The 21,614-nt window shown below is 45.9% G+C and overlaps 1 protein-coding gene across 1 annotated transcript in view; it reads right to left on the bottom strand.

The window, feature by feature from the left end:
• The window catches only part of Tmem214 (Transmembrane protein 214), a 33,687-nt gene extending 28,946 nt beyond the window's left edge, over positions 1-4,741 (bottom strand). Inside the window, exons 1-2 of the mRNA XM_077640918.1 lie at positions 4,477-4,741; positions 771-937 (exon numbers count right to left, since the gene is read on the bottom strand). Of these exons, the coding sequence (XP_077497044.1) occupies positions 771-937; positions 4,477-4,624 (315 nt within the window). The 5' untranslated portion in view covers positions 4,625-4,741. The remainder of the gene's footprint in view (positions 1-770; positions 938-4,476) is intronic.
• Between the last annotated feature and the right edge of the window lie 16,873 nt (positions 4,742-21,614).

The raw sequence follows: 21,614 nt of genomic DNA, 5'->3' as shown, positions 1-21,614 counted from the left end.
GCTGCAATGGACGCGCGGTGAGATTTGCCTTTTTTTGGTTACCAACTTTTATTCTTAACCTGCTCACGTTAGTCATTCACACTAATCGATTGGTGACTGAGGTGCCGCGGTGCTCTGTCTTCGGTCATATGCATGCATTTCAACTGTTTCATGGAAAAACTTAGCCTTTTTATACTCTGACGAAGAAAACTAGCTGCAGCCATGCACTCATATATCCACGTTCTTCCTGGAAACCTTCCCACCACGACGGCACGGTTTTAACTTGTTTTAAGGAGCTAAATGGTGCATGTGCAAAAACTGCGACACAAATAGCAAGTGCTCTCCGCTACAAGCAGTCTGGAAGCTCATTAACAGAAAAGTTTTGCCCAACACATCCCATCGTCTCTCTTTAAATTTTTATTTTTCCTCCTTTTTGTAGCATCGCCAATCTCAATTAAGTGACAGTTCTGTGCCCAAAGTGCAACTTATGGAGATTTTGGTGCCCAGTAGCACAAATTTTTTTTCAGTGCACAAAATACACTATGCAGAAATTCTTTCTACAAAATCTATAACTTCATAGCTTGAAGCAGTAGTGGAAGCACATCGTGCAAAAGTGCTTAAAGCACAAAATTACAGTTATGATTTGCTGCCACGTGTGTCCACACAGTGCATGGCTTCTAACTGCAGAAGCTTGAGCCCATCCTCTGCAAAAGTCTCATCCCCAAAACAAAAACAGTTCAGCTGAAAAAAAAAAGGAAAGGAAGAGTTTTTGGGAAGTCTATAGTCACCACCTTGTTGAGCAGGGCCTTGAGACTGGAGGCCTGCTGAGCATTGGCCTCCTTTGGCTTCTTCTTGGGCGGTTTCTTAGCTGGTTTGGGCGGAGGGGCAGAGGTCGGCTTTTTCTGCTCCTCTTTCTCCTGCAGGGCATCATACAGCGTGGTGCTCTCCTTCAGCGGGGCTGCACAGACATATGGCACGGACAGGCATTAGGACCCATACCTGTCACGTGTACACCCTCGCATTACTGTGTGGCATGAAATCATAGCGTTCAATTGACATAACGTCAAGCCCATGGTTCAGACACAGCAGTTACGGTTTAACATAACGAAGGAAGGAAAGATAGTGTGATAATGATACAAATGATGCTTGTGTCAACAATGCTGCTGCTGATGATGATGATGACTGCAGATTTTTATGGAGCAAGCTCAGATGAATCCAAACAGTGTCAAGCACAATATAAATGGTCTCCCCAACTCTTAAGATATACTTTGTAGGTGCATATATCCAAACTTAAAATAAAGGTAACTCAGCTGCATACACAGAGTCCCCTAGAAGTCCATTATGAGTTATTCAACCTTTTGTGAAGGCAGACAGTGCAGCCTATTTTAAAAACTGACTAAGTGAATAATGTCTAAAGTAGCTCAAAGCTTAACATTGTTTATGTCGCCTCAATCAAAGTTCTTGTTTTAACAAGGACTGTGAGGCTCCTGCTTACCATAATAAAGGAGCCCAAGTCCCACACGAGCAACAATGGACAACACGGCTGCAGCCAAAGAAAGAAGGGACAACCGTCACACTGTCCACACCAGCAATTCTCGCATTGTCCATCCTTTCGCTCGTTGGTGATAATGTCTCTGTACAGTTAGAATCGCAATGCAAACTACCAACTAGCCTGTCTTTAGACATTAGAAGATACAGCAGTTGGAAGACTTGGAAGCTACCTGTGGGACAGTTCTAGCCCTTCACAACACCTGCACCCAAACCTTCACACAAACACACTAATGTCATGCAGATGATCACTGGAAAAATATTTACCAGAGAGCACAAGTAGCGTGCAATGGTGATGCAACCACACTTCAGCCCACACAACAACAGTTGATGAGAGCATGCATGCGTTCTCCACTGATGGAATGCAGCGATAAGCCTAGACGATATTCACAGTAAAAAAAAAATGAGCTCAACTTCTGCACTGTCCGAAATTCCAACTCATGTGAGCCCTACGGTTTGCAAGTCACACAAGCAGAGCCACAGTCCACAGGAATTCAGGCAATGCATTTGCACTGGTATAAATTTGCATCCCTTTTCAAAATAAAAAGTTACAAGAACAGGAGGTGTTCCTTCATCATCATCTCTATAGATTTTTTTTCTCCTGAGTTTTTAGACTGAGAGAGAGAGTCGTCTATATTCTAGTCATTGCTGTTTTGTTGAGTCCTGCATGCGCTCTTGTATCTGTAACCATAAGCCAACAGTTATAGGCTCTGGCTTTTGAAAACACAGCTCGCCACTTTCAGCACCAGGAAGCACCAGGACACGTGTTACATTTCCTATCGGAGGTGTCACGGGTGACACTGGTCATGGATGACACTACATTGTGATTTACTCACAGTGACATTCCATTTGCTGCAACACAACTTGTACAACTTTAAAAACCTCAAATAAAGCATCGGTTCAAACAGCATGAGTACCTGATGCACTGCACTAACAGTACATACTGCCAGGAGGCCCATTTTCAAACATGTCACAAGGATGCAAAATTTTAATATTTTTTAACAAGACATTTTTTAACAAATTTTAAAAACACTACAGTTGTAAGTACTCTTGGCAGGAACAGTAAATGAACCGCATAAATTACTTCAATTTGATCGCAGGATAGCTTAACAGTGCAGTCAGAAAATTACGATCTTCACAAGTGCAGTCCAACACGCTTGCACCTACCGACAGAGTAAACCGTTACTGATAAGCTAAACTAGGCTTCAAGAAATAAAATTTTAAATTACCTTCCATGGTATGTACATGTACTTCTCCTGCTCATAGCCCATATTGCTTTTTGTACGATTGTGGTGATGGGTATTTTGAAATGCGCTGCCCTGTTATAAGACACAAAACAGAACTGACAAGATTAAATGTGTACTCACAACTATTTTGCTAGAAAAGTTTCTTTTTTCACATGAAAAAGTCGACCTGATCACCTCTAGTGGTAAGGTGTATTTGTTTGTTTGTCTGTTTGTTTCCCTCATTATCACGGCGTGCATAATGCTATGAACTCTACTCTACATCTCTACTGCAGGCGATGGATGACAAACTTGCACATTTTAAATTATTTGTTTTCATTACATATGTTTCAATAATTTCTCCATTTACCTTATCTTTTCCTTTCCGTGTCTTCGAAACTAGGTGTATAAGAGACTCCAATGTAATAAAACAGTTGTAGATTTGCACTTCAATCAGTTTTATGTTCAAGCCCCAGAACAATGTAGCGCGATCTACAATACCATGTACCACTAACCAATCCGGGCTTTATTACTACGCCTGAGTGCAGTGCCTGTACCACAGCATGCAGTCTACAGTATATAGAGCTCATCGAATGGCTATGGCATGTAACTTCCTCTCTATCTGGTATAGATCCTTTAGTTGACATGCAAGTGTTCTAGCTAGCTTTATTAAGTGTTCATGTCAACACTGCAGTCGTGATAAGTACAATGTGTGCACTGTAAAATGCGGTTTAACGGCCAAGATAAAGATAGGTCATTTGTGCCTCACAGACGAACTAAAGCAGCAATGAAGCTAAAAAAGTCCAGGCATCATTGCCACAACTACACGCATTAACACCTCTATCATAATTTAACTCTCTCTTCCATGCATGTATGCGTGCTCAGGTTTAACATGTGTACAGGTGCATGAAGTTAACACCGAAACTGACATACAGCAGAACCAGCAAACGGGATGACTTCTTGACCCGCTATTTTTTCGTACAGAAAGCTTGACCTACATTTCGTAACTCACGCGGCATCTGGTGCTTCATGGGTATACCCCCCTCGATCGCTTTCCAATGCACTTGTATTTGCAAAAACAAGGATTTATACACGTACATACACACACAGTGCAGAATTCACACTGCACTTTGCTAGAGTACAACCGCAAAATCGGCTGCAGTTTCTAGACCCGATCTCCACAAGTGTTTGAGGAGCTGGGACCTTTACCAGCCGTCCACTTACAACTCCATTTTGTAAACAATATTGGCTGTCAAGGTGGGTTTATTTCCCAGTATATATGTCTGTGAATTCTGCAGCTTAAATGCGATGCAGCGTGTAGATGCTCCGTTTACGAAGGCGCTGCTCTGAGAAATCAGATCACCTCACGTCAATGTTTACCCCGATCTTCTAGGGTCTTTCTACGCCGCTTTGGTGTCAATAAAATGTTCAAGGTCGATCGCTACAGCTCGTGTCATCGCTCCGATTACCCCTCCCCCCACACCTTCCCCCGTGAGTTGGTTTAGGACAGCTCGCAGCAGGTCAGCATCAATCAATGCTACATGTGTACGCAGTCAAAATACCAGCAGCTGAGGGGATGCTGCCGACCCCTGCTGCGCTTTGAAGCCCCACGCCGAAGAGCCCATGCAGATTCAATTTGTGCGCACAGCGCGGGTGCAACCGGCCAACGCGGCGTTGCGCGGTGACCACGTCCTTTCCGCACACGTGGGTGACGTGGACTGCTCACCTAGGGGCTCGATGCGCGGCATGTTTTCAGCGAGCTTCTTCTTCTGGGCTTTCGACATTTTGCCATCGCCGCTGGCACCGACGGCCGCAGCTTTGTTCTTGCTCGATTTGCTGCTCACCAGCTTCCACTGGCCCGCCGACGAAGACATGGTTTTTCTACGGCGCGCTCCTCCGCACACTCACGCACACCGCACAGGCGCGGGGAATCAAAACCAGAAGAGCAACGCCAGCAACGCCGCCGACGCGACGAGCGACGACCGCCGGGGAAACATGTTGCCAGCAGGAGCAGCGAAACCGGCCATCGAACCGGGCGTTGCAGCGATTGTAGCAAGGGATGGGGCGAGCGCGCGCGCTCATCCTGGTTCCTCTATAAGCCGCCAGGATGCCAGAATGCTGTGGCGCGCGTTTTCGAGACTTCATTCTTCTCATCCTCATCTCGGTTAGTTTCGCAATGCACAAGGGCTTGCACATAAAACCTTTGCCCAAAAATATGCATCCGATACATCACGAGGACCGCAGGAAGGCAAGAGCAAGAGCTTTACATGCTAGGTACGGGAATTGCAACGGGGCAGTCTTCGTAGATGTCGCCGAGTGCAAGGACAAGGACGCATTTGCAGTTGCGGTGGTGGACGGGCGGGGACGCTTGGTCACCTCTGGATCAGTGAAAACCCGCTCCTCAAAAACTGCAGAGGAGGCGGCGATAGCGCTAGCTATAGCTAATAATAAAGCTGACCTGATTTTCTGCGACTCTAAAACATCCATCCGAAATTGGGCGAGGGGCAGAATATCTGTCAGAGCCAGAGGTGGGCAACCTCATGAGGGCGACCTCAACCTCAAAATGACTTCAACCTCACGTCGTGAGGTGAGGTTAAGGTGAGGTCAGCGCCGGCTCAAAATTTTGTGAGTAAGGTCAGCGAATCAGACCTCAACCCCACGCGTAAGTTTGAGGTTGAGTGAGGTCGTGAGTGAGTGCCGCTACCGAAACGGAGTTGCAGCCCATCACCGCAGTGTTCATGCAATGACGCTTCGTGTTCGATTCTCTCTGTTTGGACAACCGGACGCCACAGTTCCCTCTTAGCTTTTTTTTGCTGCGCCGTAATGTCCGTTCAGTCCGAGCCTACAGGAAGACGCACCCCTCTGGTCTTCCCGGAAGGAGTGTTACTGTCACGGCACGCCACTCTCCCTCCCCCTTGCCCCGCTGGCGTAGCACCCGGCTGCCTACCGATCGGCTCAAACTCCGGGAGCGCGCAAAGCACGTAACTCACGTTGACCCGCGGTAGCTTTGTTTGATACCGCAAGCAAATAAGTTCAGTCCAACAAGCACGCAATAAATTCGTCGCAGCGCTGCTGGCCCCAAGCAAGACTGCATGCAAGACGCCATGGCTCTTGCGTTGCAGTCGAGTAAACCGGGGATCCTGCTGTGATTCAGGTAGTTCCTAACAAGGACACATGCTGATTCGATGAAAAGAGAACGAAGCCAGAAAAAACCTGTATAACACCGTCGAAGCTTTTGATCGGTGTCTTCCCCTTTCGAATCTCACACTTCTTTGTATATTCCTGTTCCGTAATGCAAGCAGATGCAAATATAATTTCACTTTTTTATCCTTCCGATTAACTTCTCGTTTGTCTCCGGTTCCTTGTTCCTTTTCGGAAATTCGCTTATTGTTCCGAAACACCGAAGGAAGATGTGGGAATGGAACTGATTACATGCTCGCGCTTTGCTGCTGATTCGCTGTTTCAAACCTAATATAACGTTTAATGAGGCACACTGTTGTTCGCTTCTGTTTTTACTGTGCGATTTTCTTTGTTTCTACGCATTCTCTTTTTTTTTCTTTTCTCGTATGGGATCAGTTAGGTTGGCGGAGCTGCCTTGCAGACAACAAGGCACTACATGTTATCTTTCTTTAACTGTTTTGCAGAGACCCATCGTTCACCTTAAACGGCTTCGCAGAATGCTAGCGCGGTGCTCGTGGGTAAAAAACGTCGAGGATGCTGGCGTACCATTGATTAGCTCAGTTTTGAAGGGAAAGAAGTGAATGACTTAAAGCAGCTTGTCTCAGACTGGTTGACGAAATGGCGCCTAGAATTATTTTGAGGCGTATGAGTACTTACGCGGTTTTTTTTTTTTTTTCCTGGGGTGGGGGTTCGGAAAAAGATTTCGCTGCGGGGAAATTTGAGCGGAGAGCCATGGTGCGCTTGACAGAGAGAGCGGTTCCCGCTGCCCACTCTAGGCCAGTTGTTTTGACGCATGCGATTTTTATAGTTGGCACAATGTTCGAAGACGTAATCTAGCCCTTTTTTTCAAAATGCCGCGGGTTCATCGAGTCATCGGAGAATTCCCAGGATTTAGAAACCATTACCGTCGCCACCTAAAGGGAAGTGGCGTAAACGGGAGAGGGTCCTGACCTCCCAGGAACACCAACATCATCATGCGTAATTATCAGCTGCACGTATTCCTATTTTCCCGCAAAAAAACTGTCTTCAGTTGCTTGGTAAGGCTCAATATTTATTCAATATTCTCGAAACATTTAATTTAGTAGCGGTATGTCAGACTTCCCCGGGCTCATAAGGATACTCTGTTAGCATCCTCATCATCGCCATCATCTCGAGAGTCAAAGGCACGTGTCGTTGCATGATCTTTTCTGTATGTACTACATGAGAACTGGCGCGTTTACCTGCTGGACAATCCGAATGTATATTAATGTGTACCGGGCTGTGGGCACTCTTTGTAATGCGTCATGCGCGCATGTATAGTAATGTGGGATCCATATGTATCTTGAAATGGGGGTGGATGGGGGCCTGGTATGACGAGAAATTACATCGTTGTCACGTGAGGGTGATGCCATATTACAGCGTCGTCACGTGACTAGGTTTGATAGCACATTACATCGCTGTCACGTCACCTGGTATGACGTCACACTCACATGATGCCATAACTAAGTCTGCCAATTAGTCTTAGCGTTACCTAATTATATTAATTAGCGTTAATTGACTATGTGACGTCATCATCTTCGTCGCGTGACTCGTCGGCTCGTGACGTCGCATGGCGCCATTTCTTGCGGACACATTTTTGCAGATATGACCTTGAAAGTGAGCCATCTAATGCTTTCGCATTAATAAAAGAAACCGCTCGCTTCTACACAGACATAAATACAACGTGCCTCTGTTTGTGTACTACAGTCGTCGCAGCTTAAGTGTTTTCAAAGGCAACATACAGAGGACTGAAAAAGCATTCTCGCTATGCCGGATATAGCTAGAAAATCGAAATATTCTGATATGCGCCTGCATAACCTTCGCATTGGAAAATACATCGACGACCAGTTTCTTTATATTCGGTAACTATTCTCAAGCATGAAAAGAGTATCGCGAATACCACCCCCTCCTCCCAATTTCTGGTAGATGGTGTAGAATGGTTGCGTTTGTCAGCTGCCGGTTCGTGCGTGAATGAGCGACAGGCTTCCAATACGAACAAGTATACACGAAGCAGGATGCCAAATATTGACACATATAAAGTACTCACCGACGTAATGGTGGTAACTGCGTATATGGGACACCCCAGCCCGCAGGGCATATATTCTCTGAGGGTTCAACCCAGATTATAAGCTTCTCCTATTGCGTGCGCATCAATAGTGTCTGTACACACCTTATTAAATAATACCATCATCATTTTGGCATTTCCTGTCTCACAGGATTCTCAGAATTGTTTTTAACTGAAAAGCTTCTTACTCACACTCACTTTTTGTTTTGTTTTTGGTTTGTTTTCTGAGGTCGAGCAGCCGATCTCAACCTCACAATTTGAGGTTGAGGTGAGGTTGAGTGAGGTCAGCAGTGGCCTCAGGAAAAGTGAGGAGAGGGCGTCTAAGGAGACCTCAACCTCAACTGATGAGGTTGATTTTGATTGAGGTCGGCAAATTCGTTTTGAGGTTCAGGTGAGGTCCAGATTTTTGAGGTCAAATGCCCACCTCTGGTCACAGCGGCACGATTGCTAAATTAGGCCACGGGGCGATGAACCACGGAGGTGGAAATTGTCTGGGTACCGGCACACTCTGGGAACCGTGGGAACGAGGCGGCTCACATCAATGCTCGAGGTTTCGTCAGCCGAGCAGGTGAGCCGGACGTTGCGGGGAGGTCCACGAAAGATGGGCTGGTGTCCTTTCACGACATTACTAACCATTACAAACTTGAGCGGAGAATTAACCCCCGTCCACGGACAAGCAATTGGTGAAGGAGCAGGAATGCGTCTAGCGAAGACTGCAGACGAGATCGTTCTTCAACCCATGCATGTTAAGCAAAATCTACCCGGCATTCAGCCGGAATGCATATAGTGTCAGGAACTGGCAACCTATGACCACATATTATAGAGCTGTAGCATAGCGCCGCCACCGGCGGGTATTATGCGTGATCCTTCTCTTGAGCAGTGGGAGGCCATGTTGGCCAGCTCAGACCCGGTCGTCCAGACCAGAGCCGTGGAGTGGGCCACCCAAGTCGCCGTCAGCCATGGGTTGATGGTCATCTAACACGGAATCGTCCGCACATGCGTTCTGACGAAAAAAAGGTTTTTCCATCCATCTATCGCAGGTAAACTTCGTTCCGCGTATCTTGTACGTCCTTCGGTGTGCCTTCAGGGAAAGCGAACTCGGGGTGGGGAAATGTGATAGTATCCGAACGCAGCGTACGCGCTGGCGTCACGAACCACAGCAAATTAAATACGAATTATTGAATGGGGGGGGGGGGGGGGCATCTTAGCCACTGATCTATTGAAATGAGCTAAAAACAAACGTGTCGTTGCTGATGTATCTCTCACGAACGCCGTGGCAATGTCTTTCGAAGACCCTTCAACCAATGGCATCGACCCATTTTCGTGACGTCGTGCTCAGTGGTCTCTCCAGCCATATGCGGTAACGCCAGCAGGTGCAAGGCCATTGTGCCCGGCGTCATGACAATAGGTCGACACCATTGGTTGGATGACCTCCTTTGAGACACATCTATACTTCTACGTCCTTGAGATGTATTCGGCTATATAGTGATTAGTGATTATCAGATCACGCATCTCACCCGCTAGCAACAATCCAGCCATATTTTTGAGAGCGGATTGCTTCTTCTTTCCTTTTAAAGTTAATCAACTCATTCCATTGCATCCAAACAGGACCGAAAAGCTGGTATGTAACTGATACTGAAGGAAGCATGCTTGGCGCCAGCCAGAGGGTGTTAAGAATTGGCTGTTTAGCCGGTGAAGCAGATAAGGGAGTTGTGCCGGCGCCAATTATCTTGAAAACAGCACATATATGATGACTATGCATGTTTCGAGAGATGTTTCGAGGCAAAGGTCTAAACACGTTGCGACTCCATATATTGACTGAAATTCGATGGAAATGTTAATCTTCAACAAAACGCAAAATACTTGTGCGGCTCCGGTAACCCTATCAGGGGCAGAGCCGACTCAAGAAAACTATACACAGGAACTGACTGTGGCAGCATTGAAATCCAAGGGATGTCCCTGCAAAATCTTGAAAAAAGCATGTACGGATATCCCCAGGAAGCGCGGAAAATTCCAGCGGGCATCCCTCACATATCGTTCTGGCTGCACACGTGAAATATATTAGCAAAGTCTAATTTACATTTTTTGCGATTTACACGAGGAAAAAACTACAGCTAATTACAGCAGTGTAGTTGCTTGGCCTACTGCTGACACTTTTACGGGTAAAATCTGCATAGCACCACACGCTGTCACAGCGAATATGTTGAACAAGCGTACGCGAAACAGAGATCAGGGAACAGAAACGCCATACAAACCAGAAAACATGCAGCACGAACATGTTGAGGATACATCCATGTTCGTGCTTGTGTTTTTTTTTCTTTATTGTATGTTCGTGCTTGTGTTGTCTTCCTCCTGTGATCGTCATTTTGCGCTACTGTTTTGTTCAAGTATCCACAGAACGAAGAATTTCCACTAGTTTATACACTCCAAATCTAAGAACCTCCTTCTGGAGCCAGTGGCTCTTGCGAGTTTAGCAATATTATTTCATTCAATTATGAATCTCTGATGACACAAGCAAGAAATGAAAATGAGCGGACCACGTTGCAGATATCTTCTATCAAAAGAAACATTAGAGTCGTATCTGCTATCTTTGTCGCGAACATTATGCAAACGTTATGAGACGTGATTCGAGCAAATGTGCGTAATATCACCCGAAGGATATCCACCGGATACCGTGTCAGGAAATCTAACAAGGACTTGTCACGGACATCCCTCGCAAGTACGCAAAGGTGTTCGTATATCTGGCTATGATTCGGATATCCCTGGGATCTGGTGTGGTCACGGCGCGATGAAGGAATCGAACGTTGAGCACTGAGCGTTGAACGCGACCTGAGCGGCGGTATCGTGCTTCCTTGGCGCTGCACACAATTAAGCCACGAAGGAAGCGACGGAGCCATGTTGTTATGAACGGAGGTACCAGGAAAAATAGGGCGGCCGGAAGCGCGGCCGACGAAGAGGAGAGGAAAACGAGACAGGGTAAAGGAAGCGCAAAACGATTTTAATGAATGGCGCGAACGTGTGAGCTAAAAGGAGCCAGCATCCCCGCGTCGCTCAATTTCCTGAGTGCTGGCCTGTTCCAAAATAGCAAAGATTATGGAAGAAAAAAGAAAGAAAAAGGCGCTTCCTTAGGGAGAAACCATTGTGAGGCGGTTTACGCATGTAGACAACGGTTGATGGAGGCAGCAAGAAACAATATGAAAGCACCTCTGTCGTTACGTGCGTGCTTGCGAGCGTGCGCGATGATAGACTCAGAAGGTGCACCAACTTCGGTCAAGACGAGTTAAGACATGAAATTTTTCTTCTTTAGTTATTTATACCATTTGTTTGAGACCACGTCCACGGCTAGAACATCAGGCAGTACTGAGCAAGCAAATTGTCGCACCAAAGAAAGCAAAAAAAAAAGGCGCGCAACGATTTGAAGCAGCTGAAAAATACAAGGTACAAGCGACATTACAGCATGTCTTAGTTGACTGTTTAGCGAACTGTTTAAAAATAGTCTGAAGGCAGGTCCGTCCAATTGTTATTTTTAGTAAAAATCGACTCCATGGCTCTTTCCGGCTACGTTAATGTTTGTCCTGCAGCAAAGCAGGCATTTATTGCTGGGAAAACTGAATATAAATATGGACTATTTATTTATTCCGCCGATCGATTAAAACCATTAACGTCAAGACCGCGAAAGCCGCCGTGATCAGCGTTGAAAGTTATTGGCAGTATAGCGTACCTCAAAGAACCGCCCTAAAAAAAAACATTGTGACGTCACTTCAGTTTGCTTGCGAAAATGGCTGGTAAGGGCGATACCACGTATTTTATTCCTTAGCTTTTTCCATCTCCATTTTCAGTAAAACTAGTCTTTTTGTAATTAAAACGCACTTGCTATCTTACAGGCGAACTTCAGTTTGTCGTCAACGTGCCTTTAAAATAACTGAAGGGGACGCTTCCCTCGAGGCATTGGGACTAAATTGGACGTTCTTCGGACGTCTTGGACATCTGCAGGACATCCATGGGAGTTTTCATATCTATTGGGAATTAAGTGACTTCAAGAGTGGAGGATTACGATAGCATTAGATTTCACATTCGTCGGAGCTTCTGTTACAACTTCGGCGTTTGTTTGCATCAGTTTCTTTGCAACTGTCGGTCCCGCCATATACGGACTGCTAACTGCAGTAGCAGGTATATACATACGATATGCTGTGACGGTGCCGATATTTGCGTATATAACATTTTTTCCTGATTTCTGAATTCGATTCTATATTCAGGTCGCTGTCTAGAAACTGGTTGCTCGCCACCTGGTGGGTGAGCAGGTTGTGATGACGTCACAAGGTCACGCGACTTCTCTCGACCAATTGGCAATTTACGTAATTTCCAGCTCTCTCTCTCTCTCTCGACAAATCAACGAATTTCGTGAGACTGGACATCGGCGGGGTACTGGTGTGACGACAACTCTAAAGCTATTGCATTAAAAATGACTGTCACGTGCTACGTGCGTCACGCAGTGACGCGATTTGGTTTACGTCAATCTGCGCTCCCCGCAGGCGCGCGAATTTCGAATGGCGCGAGAAATAGCCAAAATTAGCTGAGCCACACCGATGAGGGCCATCGCGGTTTTTAAATTCTAATTATTGATATAGCTATTAACTACGGCCGGCTGCAAATATTTAAATGCAGTCGGGCGCCTATCGGTAATAGTTAAAAAATAACCATTATAATCAGGTTAACCACTTTGCTATAGTTAACATTATTCGCCTGTGTTTTTTACGTCCGCCAACACTGGTATTAGTAAGCCTTAAAAAGCTTTTATTTACCTCAAAAACCCTATATTTAAAAATAGTGGCGGGGTTCCTTGTGACAGCGCGGTACATCACTTTTGTGGTACAAATGCGCGCAATATGGAGCAGACCACTTTGGTCGCGCTCAAGAGGTGAATTTATTATTACTTCTGCCTAATCATCATCATCATCATCATCGTCGTCATTCTGAATACGTCCACTGCAGGACAAAGGCCTCTTTCTCATGTCTCTCCATGTAATTAACCCTGTCCTGTGCCAGCTGCGGCCACCTTATGTCCGCAAACTTCTTTATCTCATCCGCACACCTAACTTTTTGCCGCCCCCTGCTATGCTTGCCTTCTCTTGGAATCCACTCCGTTACCCTTAAGGGCCAGCGGTTATCTTGTCTTCGCATCGCATGTCTTGCCCAAGCCCATTTCTTCCTCTTGATTTCGACTAGGATATGTCATTAGCACGCGTTTGTTCCCTCACCCACTCTGCCCGCTTCCGGTCTCTTAACGTTACACCTATCATTTTCTTTTCCACAGCTCTCTGCATTGTCCTCAGTTTAACTCTTTTCGTTAGCTTCCACGTTTCCGCCCCGTAGGTGAGTACCGGTAAGATACAGCTGTTGTATACGTTTTTCTTGAGAGATGTTGGTAAACTGCCATTCATGATTTGAGAGAACCTGCCATATGTGCTCCACCCCATTCTTATTCTTCTAGTTACTTACCTCGTGATCCGGATCTGCTGTCACTACCTGCCCTAAGTAGACGAATTCCTTTACCACTTCCAGCATCTCGCTGCTAATTGTGAACTGCTGTTCCCATGCTAGACTGCTGAACGTTACTTTGGTTTTCTGCATGTTAATTTTTAGACTCACCGCTCTGCTCTGACTCTTTCATCCCCTGAGTGACTTAGCAAGGCAATGTCATTAGTGTGTCACAGATTACTAAGATATATCACCATTACCTCCTATCCCGAACTGTTCTCAATCCAGGCCTTTAAATACCTCATGTAAACAGGCGGTGAATAGCACCATGTCTCCGTGCCTTGTCATTCGTACGTCGGGAGTAGTCGTTGATTGCATGCTATACAAATTGTCCTCTTTATATTGGCTGCATACATAGACTTTAGAGCTTCAGGGAATCGAAATACGCTAGCTAGCTTTCAGGCACTTTGGCGTGACACAGCCGCAGTGCGAGTAAATATCAGCTACAGCTCTTTAACCCCCCCCCCCCCCCCCCCGAAAAAAGAAAATTCTGATCACCTTATTAACTGGTCAGCTGCTATAAGATACGAAGCTTTCATATACGGGGTGATTTTTGTTACCTTCGCAGATTTTTGCTTTTCAAACTGGGCAAGATACGTCGGTGTGGTCTGTTGAGCTGGACAGTACAGCAAAGCGAACACTATGTACATCATATAGATCGATAATTAAAAGATAACTTAGCTTAAACTATGTAATGACCTTTAGATTTTTGATTTCAGGGGGAAATATTAACGTATACTACGAAATTGATGGCCGTCAACATCGAAGGGGAACCCTGTTCTTAAATTTTCTTAACCGGCAATGTTGTTCGAAATATCAAAAATCAAAAACACGCATTTGATAGCTTGTTCATTTGGCTTTCCCGCATTATCTAATTATAAAATGGCGTCCCTGTGCGTGGTATCATTGCTGAAATTAAGGTGACATCTTACAAATCATCAAATACACCAACTGCTTCTCTATTTTTAAGAAGTGCGAGAGACTACATTTTCTAAAAATGCAGTGCGGGAAAGCTCTTTTGACGACAATCAATTTCTCAATACAACCTTGCCCCCTAAAATAAAAAATTAAAAACGTTATTCGCTAATTTTAGATAATTGTTTAATTAATGATCTATATGAGGTACATAATGTCCGCCTTGCTGTATAATCCAGCTTAAGAAACCGCATTCAAATATATCTGTTGTTTTTAATAGAAAATTGTAAAGGTTAGGCGAATCACCATGTATATAATAAAGCACATCGGAATCATATACGGCCGTAACGTATATGGGCAGGACAAATTGATCGCGACTAAAAAAACCTGTATATTAGAGCGATGCAACAGTGTGACTACACATATACTCTTCAATGAATTTAAGCCGCCGCGGTGGCTCAGTGGTTGTGGTGGTCGGCTAATGACAGGAAAGACACGAGTTCGATCCCGGCCGCGGCGGTCGAAAGTTCGGTGGAGGTGAAATTCTAGAGGCCCGTGTACTGTGTGATGTCAGTGCACGTAAAAGAATCCCAGGTGGTCGATATCATTACGGAGCCCTTCACTGCGGCGTCCCTCATAGCCTGAGTCGCTTTGGGACGTTAAACCCCCATAAACCAAAACCATCTTCAATGAATTTATTCAGTTATCCGTTTTGCCCATTTAGGCGCTTTCACAGTCGGCGGAAGGAAGCGCTTGTAAATGAGGAAACGACGACATGAAAGGGCTGCTAAGTCCGTGTCCCTAAAGTAAAATAAAACTGCGGCCCATCATTCGCATAACCTGACCTGCAGTTACAGTATAGACCCTATCAGTTCTCTAACCGGTCACGATGGGTGGAGCTGCTCCGGATTATTCATACGCCAACCCATTCCTGAGACAATCATGCTTAGATGCAGCTGGCTCCGATGTGCTCACAAAAATTAACGCGCATACAACTCGGTGTGTGTATACGGCACAGCGGTTGTTCACTTCGTTGTTGACCATGTCGTGAAGGACGGCGGTTGGTGCATGTGATGAAACGGCAGCGAGCAGTGCATTCGTCTTAATTTTCTGCCCCGACAGGCCTCGCATGCAGTAGCAAGAAACAGTGACCGCACGTGGGCGGCTGGCCAGTCTGGATCTGCCGAGGTCAAGCAAGGAGTAATCGATACTGTCGTATTACCGATCAAGCGTGGCTGCCGGCGACCGGCGCGCAGAAATGTCGTTTCCTTCTTGCAAGGTACACCCTGTACATCGCGCAACAAAGTGTATCATAGTATACAGTCGACTGTCGATAATTCAAACTGAAAGGAGATCGGAAGTGTGTTAAAATTTCGCGGACTTCATTATAACGGGAGGTACATTAAACACTTAATATAGACGATACCAGAGCCAAAGTTCGAATAAACCGGAACTTCGAATTAAGCGACCTCGAATTAACGATAAGCGGCAGTAGTATCATTACGGCCCGCCGCCCACTGTAGAGCACTTTGGCTATAATGTTCATCGTGAGGGTTCGAGATTAATGTACTTATAAATGCGTGATAGACTGGCTATCATGTACGCGATTAATTGACAGTCCGGGCTTGGTTAGACTTTACTGCACCGTGTGGCCGAGCTTGAGTCAGTACAACGTCACTTCACTTCCCGCGCTAAAAACACGGATGGTCAACCATGAATGCATATCGCGAATTTAACCTGTTTTCCTCATATTTGTTTGGGCGATTTGCTTCGGTCTCCCGAATTATACTCCGGCAAACCCGACCGCGGCAGCAGCGTTTCGATGGAGGCGAAACGCAAAAGGCGCCCGTGTGCTGTGCGATGTCAGTGCACGTTAAAGATAATATTAATAATAATTGGTTTTTGGGGAAAGGAAATGACGCAGTATCTGTCTCATATATCGTTGGACGCCTGAACCACGCCGTAAGGGAAGTGATAAAAGAGGAAGCGAAAGAAGGAAGGAAGAAAGAGGTGCCGTAGTGGAGGGCTCCGGAATAATTTCCACCAGCTGGGGCCTTAGCGTTTTGCCTCCATAAAAACGCAACCACCGGTCGGTTGCGTTTTTATGGAACATTATCTGAGACAGATACTGTGCCATTTCCTTTCCCCCAAAAAAGCAATGGTCTGGAGGACCAGTGTCGCATCATCAGACTGGTCCAGGCATCCGCCCAAGCCACCGGAGTCCTGAACTGAGGAGTCCGCCTACCTAACCCGTAGAACACTTCAATGAAATAATAAATGTTTTATCTCTCTCTCTCTCTCAAAACTTTACCTGTCAATGGAGCGGAATCTAAGGAGCCGAAATATGCCCTCTCTACCTAGAGATATAGAGTCGTGCGCACTCATAAAGGGCCGCAGTTATAACGAACTCTCGCTTATTACGAACGAACGCAATGCTCGTCAAAATATGTATTACGGCAACGACATTGCGTCTAAGATACAACGAATATCTGTGGCTGCACAACTCGGTTACTGCGAACAAGGAGGCGCTCTAAACCACCACTTCTCGTGGTGCGCTAGGGGACATATCTTACTTCCTTTTTGCTCCTTTGTGTTTAGAGTGCAGCGCTTTGCTGCTGATCATAATAGAGATTGTGGGTTCGGATTAACACCATGATGATCTACAGCTGTGATGATCGGAGCATATATGCAGTGAATGTTCCATGCCGTGCGCGAAAATTCTCTTAATTAGAATTGGAAATCCCTATTTCTGGTCCTTTTCGCCTGAAGCAGTCTGGAAAATCCAGCAGCCTGGAAGAAGCAAGAGAGTTAGGGGTCTTAATATTCCCTGAAAACCCCTTAATAATTCTTTTTTGGAAAACTTTACACCTAAAATTTTCTTTAAACAAAGGGAATGGAACATCACTGGAATCATATGAAGCGGCACGGAAATTTCACCCCTGCCGTGACGATATCTTACGTAGTATACCTGCGAAATTCGTCAAACTCGTCGATCATGTGGTCATGAACTAAATGATCACCGTGGTCGTGACGGAACTGTCGCTGCTCTTAAATTTTTGCCTGCATTATAGCATAGCGCGGAAGGACAGCTATATCGTAGTGCGTACCGCTACCACTTAAAGCAACCCGTCACTGCGCACGCGCTGATTGGTCCTGACGAGGAAGGACTGGGCGTTGTTGACGGGAATGTGGCGCCATCTGGCGCCCTCGTGGCGATCAGTGCATGCGCAGTGGCTGCCCGTGGTACGCGCTATGCTAAAGGTATCTAATGTGACATAATTTACGCTAGAATACTTGTGGCCTTGCTGCCGAATGATAATGTGGTCTCTGTAGCATTTAGCAGTGCCATACTTCCTGGTTGCTTTAATTGCTTTGATAACAATATCTCCGAAGCGCAGAAAATAAGTCGGGACTTGGAACTGCTGACAGCGCACCGGACAGTAATGCCACTGTGTGGCAAGTATACACGAAAATTTCAGGATAAAGAAAAAAGGCTTTTCAGCGCGACACAATTTCAACATAGTATTTATCTTTCAGTAATATAGTACCCCGTGTCCCTCCGACTGCTCTGAATCAGCCGATACGGAATCTTTTATTGTTTATAGTGTCACACTGCAGTGGATAGTTTGCTCTATATCAATGACAAGGAAAACAAGAGAATGAGTGATAAGTGACAACCGTTGACCCTTCTTCTCAATAAATGAAAAAAAAAATGAATGAAAAGAAAACAAACTTTGACGCATTTGAACTGCCTCAGAAGAAATGCAAAACGGGAATAGAAAACAGTATGACGCGCATACGTTAAGTTCAACATATGCCTTTCGAAAGCTTTGTTGAAATTAGAAGGCTTGTTGAAAATGACCTTTATGGGCGAATCGATGGTACTCGCAAATAAGGAAATTTAATTCTTAAATGCGACGGTATTTTACAAAAACAGCTTGCATTGAATGAGACACGCCGTGTCGCATTTCCTTCCATATAAAATCTAAAGTCTGACGAAAACTCGTCTGGTCGGGTAGAAGATTCATGTATGAAGAAAAAGGAACGCCGACCAAAAGGTTGTTGTTTAAAACGAGACGTTTCGGCTTCCATACGGAAGCCTTGATCACTGGGCGGAAAGCACAAAGCTTAAGTGCGTCGAAGTAATCGCCCCAAGCATCTTGCGTACGTAGGCGGGAGATTGCCTGCGTTGTGGTTAAGGGTTTTGTCTGTAGTTTGAATTATCAGGGATTCCAGAATTGGCTGTCACGTCGATATCTGGAATCCTTGATAATCCAAACAACAGACAAAACCCTTAACCACAACGCAGGCAATCTCCCGCCTACGTACGCAAGATGCTTGGGGCGATTACTTCGACGCACTTAAGCTTTGTGCTTTCCGCCCAGTGATCAAGGCTTCCGTATGGAAGCCGAAACGTCTCGTTTTAAACAACAACCTTTTGGTCGGCGTTCCTTTTTCTTCAGTCATGAATCCTTCCATATATTGATACAGTAAAACCTACAGCTGGGCGAGCTGGTTCACGGCCGACACTGACACGGAACCAGCGGAAAGAATGAGACCATACATATCGAGCAATACGTTTTAGTGGCTTGTAGTACATTTAAACTTCATATGCGTGAAAATGACTGCGCCATTTGTTTTCACGCTTCCAAGGACAAGGCCGCCTGCAGCGCATTGATACTATTGCATCGCCTCCTAGGCACAACGTTCGAGAGCCCGCCAGCGTACACACGTCTCCGCGGAGGATACGCGATTCCAGCGCCACCACCTCGTCGTACAGCAACAGCGGCCGTGTGAACGAACCTGATCTGCGGGCGATCCCTGGCGTGACCAGAGGGAAGCCTGTTCTGCTGTGCCGCGACGCGCTCGAGGACGTGTTGTACTTGTCTCGGCGCTCTCTCTCTCTCTCTTGTCTACGCCGGGGTTCCGCTCTAGCCTCGCGGATGGGACAACGCTCTCCGTGTCGGTGGTCTAGCTAGGCCTGTCTGGGCTTGCCTAGCCGGGAGCATATGTGCTCAGATAAGGCAGGAAGTTGGGTCTAGTTGGTTCTTGGAATCAGTCATAATAAAACTACGCGAAGATTGGATTGGTTTATGGGGGTTTAACGTCCCAAAGCGACTCAGGCTATCAGGGACGCCGTAGTGAAGGGGTCAGGGAATTTCGACCACCTGGGGTTCTTTAACGTGCACTGACATCGCACAGCACACGGGCCTCTAGGATTTCGCCTCCATCGAAATTCGACCGCCGCTGAGAGTGCTGTCGGTGGATTGTCAGGAGCGGGCTGATGGGCCACTCGGAGCGGGCGGTAGGGTGCGGGGGTAGGTGTAGAGGGGAATCCCATTTGAAGTTTTTATTTCTTCCGACTTATTGTCGTCGAAAGAATGGGGTGTAGTGTGATATGGCTAATTAGAAGCGCCTGAACGAGCCGTATGGTGTCAGCCTTCTTGAGTCTGTGATATCTTTTGGACAACCTGGTAATGATCCAGAGGATCGGTGCTGTCGTCTGATTGAGAAGGTGATACTCTAAATCTCTCCCAGTATGAGCAGAACCTTCGTTCACCTTTTAATACCTTTTTGCCATTAGGGGGCTGTAAGAGCTCCGCTATAGAGGGCTCGAAATCAAATCGTGTGGTGCAAAGTCTTGTGACTAAGGCTGTACATATTGTCACGTAGTGGTGATGGCAGTCCGGCAGTCAGAAAGAGAGCGAAAAGTCTTTAAAAAAAATCTTTATTGGCCTGATATGCGCCCACGAATGACTCGGTGGTGGCGATAGCAACAATTAAGCGTTCTCGGCGGTCGTCGAACAGAATACCCGCAGCTCTCGGCCCTGCTCATTTTAAAGCTGACAACCAACTTTCTAGATAAGGCGTGCAAAGTAACCACAAAAGTTCTGAACAAAGTCAAACCTGTATGTTTCGCCTGTCTGCGATCATTCGAGATAAAATTGGTCGCATCTTATGTCGCAGACAAAGTGATAAAGCCGCATGCTGGCGGCATTGAGCATTGGCAAACAAACACTGACAAAGCGTTGCAGCATTATAGTATACATACCTGGCGCAGATTTTGAGTAGAGTAGTAGAGGATACTTTGCAACATTCTTCAATGCGACTACATACGGGCTGTGTGATTGCTGATTTGGGATCTGTGAGGAATTTATAGCTTTCATGGAGATATAATGTAACCTGAGTGGATATACAATATCAAACCTCGTGGTCCGATTTGTTCTGTAAAATAAAGTTGACAATAACAGCAATGGCTCATACGTTATTGTAATTAGAATTTGTTTGTAAAATTAGGAAATGCGTAAAGTGCTGTTTTTAATGTACCAGCAGTTTCGTTGTGCTGGCAAGTGCCTTTGCAAGCGCTGGCTAGTTTGCTTCACACCAAAAACAAGAAGAGAAAATAACGAAAAACGGAAAACGTTTATGTGCCAACCATATATTCCTGATGGAATTGACGCAGAGGTGTGGTTGTGCTTCCTCGCTGAAACTGCTATCTGAGGCGTGCTGAAACAGCTTGTAAAGATAGCGAGAGATTATCTCACCGAGACCTTGTGAATAACGCTCGATGAGTCGGTGAATCATACTAAGTCATCACAAAAGCATCATAAGTAAGCAGCTGTATTTTTGGAACTCAAAGTATGTAATTATTTTCCAGTGCTTGTCAGATGGCAACGGCCAGGGGTTGTGCGTGTAATACGAAAGCACATGAACGCGGACTCGAAAGAGCACTAGGCTTACCAGAAATTTTAAAATATAGCTTTGGCGTCAAATTCATTTCTTTCCCTCAAGACATGCATGTCTTATTAGGCTGGCTCGCCATCGTGTTCGAAAGACGCGCCAGCGATAAGTGGGGGAAAAGCGTCAGCAAGAATTGGAGGACTTGAATGGATATATGACGAATCCGTCATCAGGAAAGCAATGAATGCGCGCTGCTTAGTTCACATCACTCGCTACTTCCGTGCTCCTGACTATAGGTAGACAAACTCAACTCACTGTTGATAGTTTTGCACATCGTTCCTGAAAACAGTTCCTTGGCGCATGACAGCGATAACGTACGCTGCATGACAGCGGAGCAAAGTCCGTCCGTCGCAAGCGCCGGCAGCGCACCCCAACGCCGTCAGCAGCAGCTGGCGCGCCCTGGCGGT

Source organism: Amblyomma americanum, chromosome 10 (assembly GCF_052857255.1).
Source record: "Amblyomma americanum isolate KBUSLIRL-KWMA chromosome 10, ASM5285725v1, whole genome shotgun sequence".
NCBI classification, from domain to species: Eukaryota; Metazoa; Arthropoda; class Arachnida; order Ixodida; family Ixodidae; genus Amblyomma; species Amblyomma americanum.
The sequence above is the reverse complement of the archived record's forward strand: the minus strand, read 5'-3'. Positions and strand labels throughout refer to the sequence as shown.